At 38.5% G+C, this 13,556-nt stretch overlaps 1 protein-coding gene across 9 annotated transcripts in view; it reads left to right on the forward strand.

Annotated features, from left to right (window-relative positions):
- Positions 1-13,556, forward strand: part of LOC137251239 (integral membrane protein DGCR2/IDD-like) — a 54,612-nt gene that overhangs the window by 27,708 nt on the left and 13,348 nt on the right. For all 9 annotated transcript variants that reach the window (XM_067785505.1, XM_067785507.1, XM_067785509.1 and 6 more), the window contains 2 exons: positions 13,181-13,329; positions 13,399-13,479. In XM_067785505.1, coding sequence (XP_067641606.1) covers positions 13,181-13,329; positions 13,399-13,479 — 230 coding nt within the window. The remainder of the gene's footprint in view (positions 1-13,180; positions 13,330-13,398; positions 13,480-13,556) is intronic.

Consider the following 13,556-nt stretch of genomic DNA (forward strand, 5'->3'; position numbering starts at 1 on the left):
CCTTTCGATAACTTTCGATTGTTAATCGACAATTTTTCGATAATAAATCGATAACTATTTCATATAAAATCGATAAATTTTCGATAACAAACAATTTCCTTTCCTTTATTTTTCTTTACTTGAGATTTCTTTACTTTTCTTTTCTTCCTTACCACGTACATTGTTCCCACATTGTACTACATTCTAGTAACTACGCCTGCGACTACATTCTGTATTCCCCCATAACGTTAGCAGAAATGTTTACACCTCAGAAATTTTAGCATCTTTTTATTCCTAAAATTGTAACTAATTAAAAATTTCCATCCATATACCCGAATGTATGGCTTACTCGAAAGTGACGCACTCGGCAATTAATTGACCCACATTACATACATTCTCTGTTTATTAAAAATAATATTTTCTCTGCAGTTTCTTGTATTTTTTTCGTTCAACTAGGAATTCGTGTTTAATAAGTAAGTTTAATACTTCAACTACCGCTTGAAAATGCACTGCAGTGTTTTCACTTTTGTTTAACTCAACCTTTCTTTCGCTCTCTCTCTGCCCATACTTCACCCAGTCGCACCATCTGATGGATATAGTGCATACCCAACAACCAAATTTGTAAACTATTATTATTTCTATCGATGAATATAGTGACTTATTATTATTCTTATTTTTGTACCGATACTCTCCGCAGCTTGCCGCTTGCCGGTTATTGATCTCGTATATTCTGGAATTTCGCACCATTAAGTTACTAGTCCGATCATCTTGAGAACGATTTGATATGACCACCTTGAACCTTTTAAATCTTTTGATTTAAGTCGCCTTCTACGACAGACATGCCTATCGCGGGAATATTCTAAGCCTCCTAGCCCCCTGGTTGCCTATCAGCCTCATACTTGATGCTGAGGTCTGTACAAAAGCCTTATATAACTGTTTGTTTTCTAAAAGTGATCCTTATAACTGCCAGAGTTTAAGTATGTTTTAAACGCACATTTTTTGTGGCGGCCACTTCCATGTGAGTGAGTAAACACAATGTACATTTGCATATCAAATGCACATGCTTTATTTCAACATTTTCCATTCATCTCATTCTTTAGAAAAAACAAGTAGCTGCAGCTGACACAGTCACAGTAGCCACTAATTCCGTCGGACTAGCATTTTCTTTGCCGCGCCTATATAAACAGCCACAGCGCTAAAGGCAATGTAACAAATGTCTACTTTTAGGGCAATGCGTGACTTTTTTCGAATGCACGACATCGTACATCAGCCAAAACCAACCTACGTCAGCTTGTCGCTCAAATATATGGGAATTTTCCAAAAAAAAAAAAAAAATAAGAAATTTGAAAACCAAGCTAGTATCTATTTACATATGTATGTATACCCGACAGGCAAACAAACTGGTAGTAAATTACCTCGTAGCTAATTTGAAACCTAGGCTGCACTAGCCAGTCAATTTTTTTCGTTAAGTGTCATTATCAATATCATGTGAACGCCATTATGAAATTATGGAGGTCCTGAGGTGGCACCCTTCGGGGTACCCAGGTGCGACAAATGTCACTATGCTAGAAAGTCTCGTGGCTCTACAGAAAGTGACGTAATACAAATCGTAGATCCCTAAAGATGAGCTATCAAACCATTCGAGCATTTCAAATGCTCCAAAACGCTAGTGACAGTTTTGTACCCCACCTACTAAACATCTTTCCGCGAATTATTTTTGTTATGTACCACCAGCCTGAGGGATCAACAAGGTATAAAACCCCCTTAGAACACATTTTTATTAAGTAATATGTTGCAATTTTTCCCGCAATTAAACCTAAAAGCTTCAGTATGATTGGCGAGTATACTACCTCCATTCCACTTTGGCTTTATTGGGCAACTTCGGCCCTTTTAAGACTTATTCTACTTAACAGGGCCCATTTTCGTACAGTTTATTCGACGACGTGCAGTGAAAGGTGATAATTGGAACCACGCCGCTGACTACACATTTGTGTAGACATCGCAAACAGATCTGCCGCAGCCTGCGCCACACCCAGACTTAGGAAAACAGTTTAGCTGTTCATACATTTTTCTCAGATCGAAAACACTTAAAAGTCTAAAGGAAGTCTAGCGAAACGTTGGGTTGGAAAAGTGGAATAAATTATTTTATTTGCACTGCACAGTTAATGGTCAAAAGAGCCTAACTCAAAAAATTTAAATTAATATAAAATTGACCGGAAAACCTCTAAAAAATTAAAAGTTTTTGGTTTGTTGTTTTTACTTGTCGACTCTTTGGGGAATAGTTTGATTTGAGTATGAAATTCTAGTTTAAACTTAGTCTTGTTTTCTTTCTATTTAATTGTTTCCCTGCTGGTTTATAATTCATGTCTTAATTTGTGTGCATGTGAGCATGTGTCAAGTCAAGCAGCTAAAAATTTTGCTGTGCTGTCGCTCAATTGATAAACACTGCGCGGCTTTAATTATTCAAGGGTCTTAAGAAGGAGACGAAGAAAGTAGGTAACGCAAACAAAAAAACACCAAACACCTACCAGCAGCCATCAACGATAAGCGCACTAAATTTTTCTGCACTGAGTGCATATCTTTATTTTTCGCAGAAATTGAAAGAAAAACAAGTAAGGAAGGCTAAGTTCGTGTGTAACCGAACATTACATACTCAGCTGACAAATTACAGCTTGGAAAAGTTTTAAATTAACTTCTTTTAAAAGTGGGCGGTGCCACGCCTATTGTCCAAAATTTTACAAATTTTCTATTCTGCGTCATAAGGTCAACCCACCTACTAAGTTTCATAGCTTTATCCGTCTATGGTAATGTATTATCGCACTTTTTCGGTTTTTCGAAGTTATCGATATCGTGGTTATAGTTCGATTTCGTTCATTTTAATTAGCGATCTGAGATGAGTGCCCAGGAACTTACATACCAAATTTCATTAACATACCTAAACATTTACTCAAGTTATCGTGTTTACGGACAGTCGGACGGACGGACATGGCTAAATGAATTTATTTTTTCGCCCACATCATTTGATATATAGAAGTCTATATCTATCTCGATTAGTTTATGCCGTTACGGGGTACCGTTATGCGCACAAAATTAATATGCTCTGTGAGCTCTGCTCAGCTGAGTATAAAAATCCTAAAATTGCTCGCATTTGAAAAGAAAAATCCACGAGCGGTAACAGACAAAGAGGGGAAGATAAGGCTTTGAAACAAAAGCGGAAAATACGAAATATTGCTAAAAAGGATGAAAATGCACGCGAACGTTGCACCAAAAATTTTGTCGTGAGAGGGGTTACACCCAACGTGTAAGGCAGTTGGAAGTCCCACATATTTATTTTTAAGTTGCTGGCAGCTATTTTATTCCGGGTTTAAAACCTCTAGCGGATTTATTAGTAGTCTGGTGAGGAGCTTCAACTCATGAAAACCTAACTGCGAAAGGGAAACCCTTGTAGTGGACGGAGTCTCATGACGACCTTAAAGTTTTAAATAGGTGGCTCTTCAAAAGAACCAGGGGAAGCAAGCTGAACTCGGTTTCGGAGCTCTTCGCGATGAGTACCTGAGAGATGCGAATAATGGAATGCCTTTCATCTCCCTGAGGGAAGTCCAAGTATTGCAAGCGTTACAGGTTTCCGAGGCCGGCTGGAATAGTTTCCGCCCAATTTTAAATATCTTTGGATAGCTCCTGCCGCTGGTTGCCTCAAGCTAGGCTACAAATTGAAGTCTTGGAGCATAGTAAATATAACCATAATTTAAATGGCTGTTAGAAGATCTTTCGTATACTTAAGGACTTCAGATTAACCACTACCTTGTTTTATCTCTTAAAAATGTTAAAAGGGGGCTACTATCCGCACTGCAGCAAGCCTATCTTAGATTACGAAACGCGATAACCTTCTTCCCGGAAGTAGATAGTATGCAGTCTGTAGAAGTTAAGCTGGCAGGCGGGTATCTATGAACTCCGATAAACATTTAGATCTAATCGAAATAATATTTATAATTCGGGCTTCTAGATATTTGAAGAGGCAGATAAAAATGTAGGGAGAGCGAGATTAACAGCAAAAAGGAGAGCGAAAGAGAGGGTATAGGGGCAGAAAAAGAAGAGGAGAGGGAGAAGGAAGAGTGAAAGAGGTACTCAAATCAAAAAGAAACAAAGAGAGGGAGAGAGGGAAGGAAGGAGATAGAAATGGAGGCGAACAAGAAGAGAGAGAGTGAGAGCCAGACATGAACAGAGACGGAGAAGTAGAAGGAGAAGGAGAAACAGAAACAGAAAAAGCATGAAGAATAGGAGAAAGAGGGTCAAAGGGGGCGAGAGAGATGGATAAAGTAAGATGGAGGGAGAGGAAAAGGCGACGGAGACTAAGATGGAGAAGGAGAGGAAGAGAAAAATAGAGATAGAGTGTGAGAGAAATGGTGAAGGAGAAAGAAAATTAGACGGAGAGGGAGAAAGTGATTAAGGGCGTGGGAGAAGGAGAAGTAGAGCGGGAGGGAGAGGGAGGAGATAGGAAGAATAAGTCCCTTGGTCGCTTGCATTCCTTTGTTGTGGTTGTTGTGTTAACAATGCTTTGTTATTTTCTTTAATATATTACACTGGCGCGTTGCGTTTAACAATTTAAAAGTCTTAAATTTGCGCGCAACAACTAAATATTTAACCAACCAAGAGGAATCGCAACCTATGCGCTTTCCAATTTGGCACACAATAGAAAATTGTAAAAACGGTGGGGATGATTAACGATGTGAGCGACAAACAGACGCCACCATCAGTAGCACAGAGTCAACGTTATACGACAAACTTCCAGCGTAAAGATGCAGTCAACACAACAAAATATTTCAATAGGCCAAAAAATAACAAAAGCAATAAAAATAACAATAACAATACTCATAACAACAACTAACGCGACACCAGCACCAACACATACCCAGTGCAGCAGCAACAAGACAAGAAGCATGCCGAGCGACTACGTAAAACATTACCTTCACCGCGGGCAAATAATTGTACGAGAGGGCAGGCTAACGCGCGGATAGCGACGGAGTACACAGCGGTTGGCCTCCATATTTATTTCACCCATAAGAAAAAGCGGGGTGCAATATCTTGCCCCACTTAATTTTTTTCGCCACTTTCTTGCCTGTAATCCGACCATTAAGCTTAACGCTTTAGACGTGCCAGCACACGGATGCAAGCGAACGTTTAACATCTGCTCGGAATGACGGCTCATGTGGCTATTTTTTAACTGATGGCAAACAAGTAAAAAGTTAAACCTAAGACAAAAAAGTATGAAAACAACCCAGAACAGCTTGCAACGCAACTTGGTTCGATGCCAAATTGCCGAGAGTGAAAGTTTTGTACTCCTCGCATTTGCGCAGAGCATACACAGTTTAGAAACTCATACTATTTGAGTGAGAGAATATGGCAAGCCATACCATAAAAATTTCCCTGCCACTACCGCAACGATGGCTACCCACAAGACAAAAGTAAACACGTGCAAGGCGTCTAATTCGCAACGGAAATACATTTACCTCCCATAAACAAGCAAATATAATGGGATTTAACTGGGTGCTTGTATGTGTGTGTGTGTGAGTGTGTATGTGTGTGTGTGTTTGCGTTTAAGTGTGCATGCTTGTTTGAGATGAACTTTCTTTGAACATACTCCTAAGGACGCTTATTCCGAGTTCGGCTTGTTCACCAAAAATTTTTAAATTGACATTTGTTGTTGTTGTTTTCGTGTTTGTATTATTGTCAGCACCAGATGTGTGTCGAGCCCCGCCCCCTGCGCACCACTCCTTACCTCAGTACTCACACATGGCAGCACCGCACAGTGAGGTTTTCTAAGAATTTGGTTCTTAAAATTTAGTTGGGCAGATTGGCGTACCTCATTGTGATACCACTGGATGAGCTAGAGCCCTTCTTCCACTAGGACAGGGATCGCCAAGAGCTTCTTATGGAAGCGTGACCATACCTACTTTGAAATCCAAAAATAAAAAAATGGCGACGGAGCTTGTAAAAAGTACAATGTAAAAACTTTGAAAATTAATAAGATTTTTTTTTTAATATCTCGATCCTTGCGCCACCTGGCGGCGATTTTGTTCCATATGTCGCTTACTATTCATGTACATATGTAATATGTGTTCCAAGTATGAACCTAATCGGAGCACAAATAGGATTTTTTTAAATATTTTGTCCCATGCGCCACTTATCGGAATTTTTTTCTTATTATTGCATTGTCATCGGGTTCTGAACTATTTTCCAAGTTTCAAGCTTGTAGCTTATCGGGAAGTTACTTAAATTTTGATTACAAAATTCTGTTCGCTACACAGAGTCAAGCTAAATAAAACCGACTACCTATCAGCGAGCAGGGCTGGCACGTACACAAACCCAGTCGGACTTGGTAGCTTTTAAAATTACCATATCGCATTGTTTTCTTAAATGCTTTCAAAAATACTTCAGCATGTGTTCAATTAAAGTTTCATTTAATTTAAAATTGAATTATCAAATAAATCAAACAAAGCTTCATTGTTTTCGTAGAGGTGAAGCAAAAATATACCCAAAAATATTACTTAAAAAGTCATTTTACAAGAAATTATAGCAGTTTAGTTCCTAATGGGCACAGCAGAATTCATTAGGTTGTAGGCGAGAGGATATAATGCGTGCGCGCGGGGGTGTGCGGTGCGCTTGCGTGAAAGCGCTTATGGAGTGAAGACCCCTGCACTAGAAAGATTTCAGGAAACATTCAATTAAATGCCTGTTTTGACATTACATAGGTTTCCTGGTCAAATCAGCGCATTTGCAAGGGAAGGGTTTAACACTTTATATCACCCTTTGTCTTTACAGCTCCGACAGTGATAATTCGTTGAGACTACCATACTTTCACCGTGTACTTCCAACAGATAGCGGAAAGTGCTCTGGCATTGGCTTTCAGGTGAATACCAATATTTGCACACAGCTAGATAAGGAGCAATGTCACCAAGTTGACTTGTGTGTCAGCAGGACAGTTTCCAGGTACAGCATTGTGGCCTAGGATCCATATCACATCTGTAAGGCATTGAGAGGCCTGTTCATTAAGCGATGTAGCTGGGTGCCGTTGAACTTTTGAGAATAGACTTTGTCTTCGTTGGCCTCCCAGTGTCATCAAATTTGTTTCCAAGAGTTTGTTTGGGCCTTCTGACCTGTTTTTTGAAGTCAAGCTAAAGTCAATTTGGCTTGATTTAAAAGCCTACTGCTGTGTTTTCTGAACACCTGAAATTTCAGAGCTACACTATGGTGGTTTCCGCTCTTTCCTTGATCGTGAAATAGGTCAGGAGGCGATAAAAGCAGTGTTACTGAATCTTTAGTGCATCAAGTGCTTCGCCCTACGTACAGTCAGTTTTCTAGTAACTTAAAGGGTAATTTTGGAATTATTCCGGAACCATTGCCGGATTATTTCGACCATATATGCGGATAATTTGACGGTTTTCTCCGTCTTGTTTCGCTTTCGTTTTGGAGCTATATCTGGATCACAACGGTTGGTTAGTAGGTTGCTGTGCTGCTAGGCTATGGAGCCGGGCCCAAGTAGCGATCTAGGCGCCATTTTGATGCACTTTCCCCTGGAACCAATTATACTTTGTCTGATGTACCCTGCGTATTGTTTTACTCAAACCACTTGGTTAAAAGAATAAACTTACTGATGCCTATGATGCGGCAGTTTGACACCGCCCTTAAGTCCGGAACCATATAGTTGCCTACAGTTCGGAACAGAAAATCCGCGAGGGCTGGGCAATCGTAGAGGAAGTGAGTAACCGATTCTTCGGCACCCTACTGTCTACAGCTCCTACGCCTCTCAATGTAGGGGATCACAACAGAACTATTTGGCATAATTTTTGAATCATTTCGGTACAATTTTTGGATTGTTTTTGGAATCCTATCGCTAGCGTTTCGAGATTATTTCGGGACTATTCGGTGTGATTTTCAGAATAATTTCGGGAGTTTTTAGGCCAGTTCGTGACTATGTTGGGAATAGTTTTGGAACTGTTTCAAGATTATTTAAGGATTATTTCTGAATCGTTTCGGGTTTATATCTAGTATCTAGTATCAGTATTTTTATGGACCGTTCCACATATTCGGAACTGTTTCGGTACTATTTCTATATTACTTATAGGCTGATTAGGTACAGTTTCGGGGTCATTGTAAGAACCTTTTCGGGCCAATTTAAAACATTTTTTTTACTTCGGGCCCATTTAGGAATTGTGATCGATATCTCCTTGGGAATGTTTCGGATCAATTTTTTGGTTGTTTTCGTAATAATATTGCCTACCCTATTATCCCCTCATAGTTTCTAGATTGTTTCGGGAAAACTTCGGATAGTTTCCAAAATATTTACGGAGTCATTTAGAGGCTGTTCGAGAATTATATTGGAAGGATTGCTACGGGATATATTTGAGCTTAAAAAGTGTTTCAGCAAATCTTTCCTTCCGTGGATCTTTGTGGGTTTATCTTGGGACTATTTCGCGATTGTGTGCGCTATAATTTCCAGACTGATTCACAAATATTTTCAGTACTGTCTCGGAATTGTCAACATATCCCGTACCAATTCTTAACACAAAACCCACAAGGTTTAAAAATATAGAAATAGAAACTTGTATAAATTTCTGGTTTTAAAACAAACCTGAAAAGTTTAAATTTCATGCTGAAAATTTAAAAACAAGAATTTATAGATTATTTTTCATGACATTTTTTTATACAAATGAAATAAAAAACTGTGATCCAGAGCTCTGCAACTTAAATCCTGCCCACGACCAGTATATGATTTTGTATTTTTCTAAATACAAGTGTATACTTCTCTAGTTTAAAAGTGAAACCGGACTCTGTGGACTAATTTTCACTAAAACCCGATATAATCTTAACTTTAAGTTTCGTCATATATTTAGAACAAAAAAATTTCAGATTCAGGCTCAAACTTTTAATCAAGAACTAAGCAACGTTTAGAAATTATATTTTTAAGCTAAAATGAGAATAATTCTACGAGTTAAAGCTAAAAAGTCATAAAACCTCAAAACCTGTTCCATTCATTGCTGAGATATTTTTGAGTCCAGTTTAATCAAAAAACTCCACTGTGTGCCGAAACGGTTGCTGTTTCACAAATTTAAATTGACTTAAAGCTTATTAATGCAGCGCTTAGCAAAGTTATTATACAATTGCAATAAAAATTTAATGATACAAATATACGTTCGTCTTTAGTTTAAACTCCGCATGGTTTAAAATGCCAAAGCACTCCCAAAACAAAGATAAGAGAAGGCAAAATATTGGCGCAAAAAAATTAATAACGAAACGAAAATACAAAAACAAAAACTGAATTACATTTTGTTGACCTTGACCTTTGTTAATATTTTACTATCTCCTATGCGCCCATATAATCAACATTTTCCGTAAAATTCCACTAAAAACAAAAGGGAAGTATTTTTTAAAGTCGTTTATAAGAATATTTTGTTGCTGCAATCTATTTTTAATTATAAAATAAAAATTCATTAAAAAAAGTTCTACATACTTATGCACCAACAATGCACCAGCTCGAATTAGTTTCGTGCGCAATTTCAAAAATCTTTAACCGGAACATATGCGAACTAAAGGCGATAAGCCAGTCAGACCTCTTGTAACCCTTGATAGGCGTTATTCAGTAATTAACAATATTTTTAATATGCTGTAATGCTTTTAAACTAGTTTTAATAAGACTTATATATATATATATTTATATATATATATGTATGTTAGACCGACCAAGAAGGTACTATGTTGTCATGTGCTTGTTACCGAAACCTACCGGATTTCAATCCGATAAAGGACCAATAACATCGAAAACACTTCTCAAAACCTTCGGGGAGTGTCTTTGTTCAGGGTCTGGACTCAATCAAGTCGCAACGTTTTGTAATGCGTGTGGAGGTCCTTTATTCATGAAAGTCACCCGTTAAATTTCAGCCTTCCTAAGGTTTGACCTGAGAATAAAAAAAATAAATGTAAGGCGCGATAGCTTTCGAAGAGATTTTAGGCCGAGCGAATCCAATTTGCGTGGTGCTCCTTTTAATTTTTCCTACAAATTGGCGGGACGGAACCTGCTTGTTTTAGGCTGACGCCGAACGTCATCTATAAGGCATATGAGTTTTCACTGAGAAGCTTTTCATGGCAGAAATACACTCGGAGTGCTTGCCAAACATTGCCGAGGGGCGACCCCGCTTAGAAAAATTGTCTTCTAATTGAAAAACCTTATTTCTAAGATTTTGATGTTGCTTTGCCCGGGGCGTGAACCCAGGACATTCGGTGTGGTAGGCGGAGCACGCTACCATCACACCACGGCGACCGCCTGAGAATAGCTAAAGTTTGTATCCCACCATGTAGAGAAAGTCTTCTTTCTTCTTGAAATCGGTTAGGCAACTTTATGCCCAATCTAAAAGCAAGGTACTTACCCCAGTCGTCCAGATTATTTAAAGATTAAATTGGTGTCTTTTTTATTTGTCGGTGAAAACATCGATACTGATCGATACTACACTGGTTTGCCAAACATGGCACTAACAAGCTCCAGGTTTAACTATAAAAAGATCCATCAAGCTACATGACCGATCGAAAACCCCAACGTACAGCATGCCTATTGCAATTTTAGATATGCGCGCGCCTCGAGATCAAAGGAGAATGCATCACTCGCTAAATAGACGATAGACGTCCCAATGCGTTTGGACAAGGAAACAGGAGTTGCATATGATCCATCAAACAGGAAAAGCCTATTAAGACGCAGCCAAAATCTGCTCATATCTGTTCTACATAAGAAAAAGCAGGCTAGGCGGATTTCCTGAGCATTGGATTCATATCTCTAAAGCAGTTCTAATCGCCTGCAGAGGAAAAAATTCTTATACTGACAGAACGCTTTTTACGGGGCACCTAGAAATCGAATGCAATGACTGCCCAGTTATGCAGAGGGACCTCCAGATTCAGTTACTCCGATACTTGATTTGCCTCAATCCATATAATTTCATTTCTGCTGGGAAGCCAAGATGATCCTCAGTAAAAGACCGTCAAATGCGTTGCTGATGTTAGCAATACGTAGCTCGCGAAATTCCCGTGAGAAAACGTATGTGTACTTGATTACGCTCCAGACACGGAATGTATTCTCATAGTTAACAACTGTAATTTTTTTTTTTGGAACAACAATTTCAGATAACATTTCTTACGCTAATGTGGAGTACATTGCCAGATTTTGCCTTCCATTATTGCTCTTAGCGTCTACCAGAGCAACCTGGGGTTCGTCAGTTACAATGACGGATCAAAAACTATTCTCACTCAAACGATATATATGAGACTCTCAAACTATTTATGAAAAAAAAAAATTATATATTAAGGATCTACCGAGTTCGCGTTGTCCATGCCTCACACATTTCGTTAATCCGATTCATTTCGGAGCTATTGTGATTTAAAAAATGGCATTCTCAGGGCCGATTTAACCCTCAACGGGGCCCTAGGCAACCATCAATTAGGGGGCCCTTTTTTCACGTCCGTTCCCTTCTTTTTTCGATTAAAAAATTCAAACTTATATCTTTCATAAACATTTTATTGTCACAATGTAATAATATCAATAAAATTCTATCTTCATTTTAAACATGTCGTTTTCTACATTTATTTTCGGCAAATTCATCAATTCTATCATCAATATCGATTTTGTTCAATAAATCTGTTGCAGCTCTTTCAGCAGCTTTGATTCTTTTTAATTGCGAGAAAGATCGTTCAGCAGAAAAATTTGTAATCATTAATATTGAAAAAATCCGAAGAGCTAGTTCTGTGTTAGGAAATACATCGGCTAATTGATCTTCCATTAGATTCTTATACAAATGACTATAAGTTTTTTGTGCATCAGTGTATCTGGAGTTCACGTAACTTTGGAATTGTTTCATTTCAATGAAAAATGCTTCCAAATCTCTAGAATGAAAACGAACTAAGTTATTTATACCTTCGTGGAGGTTTCCATCACTTCGAAAAAAGTTGATGAGAAATGCAAATCTCTCTGAAACTTCCATATACACTTTCGCACGTCGTTTAATTTCACTGTGAAGATTGTCGATGATTTCGAGGAAACCTTTTGTCCTAAAATCATCGCGAGGCGTTTCCGTCATTAGGTTTTTTTTTCTACGAAGAGTACATATACGATTTCTGTATAACCTACACCAGATAATAATTGTTTTGTATTTTCCTCAAAATCATTGAACTTTTCACGGAATGAAACTAAACTCTCTTCTAACGATCCGTACAAAAAAGCACACATTTGCTAACGAGTATCAGTACTTTGTGATTCATTATCAGCAATGATTTCTAGAGCCTCTAATATGATATCAAATGAATCGTAAACTTCATTCATCGCATTCGAATGTGCTTCCCAGAAATTTTAGGTCTTTTTCATTTTTCGGGGGCCCCCTAAAATGGGAGGCCCCAGGCAACTACCTATGCTGCCTACTTGTTAATGCGGCCCTGGGCATTCCTATCACGGATCGTATAACACGGTGTGGTCCCTGAACGTGGTCTGTGTTTACTTCACTTATGGTGTGCTTTGCCAACATTGAATCACCAGTTGAAGGGCTCTCGTTCTGCTTATTGAACAGTCCATTCTTTGCGCTATGTTCGCTCTCTTCCTGTGTTGCTGCCACGGCTTGTTAGCAAGTGTAGTCTCATACTCCATGACGACCGCCATTCTTTGCGAAATGATCGTTCTGTTGTTGCTGCCACAACTTGTTGGCGAGTGCAGTCTCGTAGTCCATAAAGGCCGCTTCGCACCAAAACCTGTCCTCGGCCTCACTCGTATAACCCACACCACTCTTCTAATTCTTTGCGGGTTCCTGAATACTTTTAAAAATTTTTGAAAGCCACAAAGATCCATTCCAGCCTTTTTATTGAGGCCTCTCGGACTGGTCTTCAGTAAATCGTTCCCCAAAAGCATTCTTATGAGCTCTCCTTGTGATTTTCGTTGACTTAATTTTTTTTCATTATTTGTAGGGTTAGTCCAACACGGAAGAACCAGCATACTGAAATAGGGCACTCATTACCACCAACCGACCTTACCCTGTCGACTGTGGAATTTGGTTGTATGAAGATATAAGATTCTGGTCATATGACCAGAACACTTTTTAATTTTTTTTTGCCTGTATAATTTGTTTCAAAAAAAAACCATTGATAGACAATCTTTAACATTTCTTCTCTTTTTCAGCTGCTCTCGAAGAGGATTGTATCGATTTCCAAGGAAACTCAGTGAACCATGGTATGCTGTATGTACCAGGACCGGGAGTTTGCAGCTTATGCGTCTGCTATCACTCAGAGCCTTTGTGGTGCAAGGCCATCTACTGTGATCCACCCTATGTAAGTTTGAATGCACACAACTAAAAGGATTATACAATTAAGAAATATAACTTTTTTTTCAAATTACAGTTCTGTAAAAATTTTCGCGTTGGCGAACGTTGTTGTGAATTCGAATGTTTAGATCCGCCTGGGGAGGATAATAAATATCAGGTAAAATTTATTGAAACTCAAAACATTATAAAATTGCTTTGTTTATAAAAAAATGTGTTGTATACATTTCACCTTTT

Source organism: Eurosta solidaginis, chromosome 4 (genome assembly GCF_040869045.1).
Source record: "Eurosta solidaginis isolate ZX-2024a chromosome 4, ASM4086904v1, whole genome shotgun sequence".
Lineage (NCBI taxonomy): Eukaryota > Metazoa > Arthropoda > Insecta > Diptera > Tephritidae > Eurosta > Eurosta solidaginis.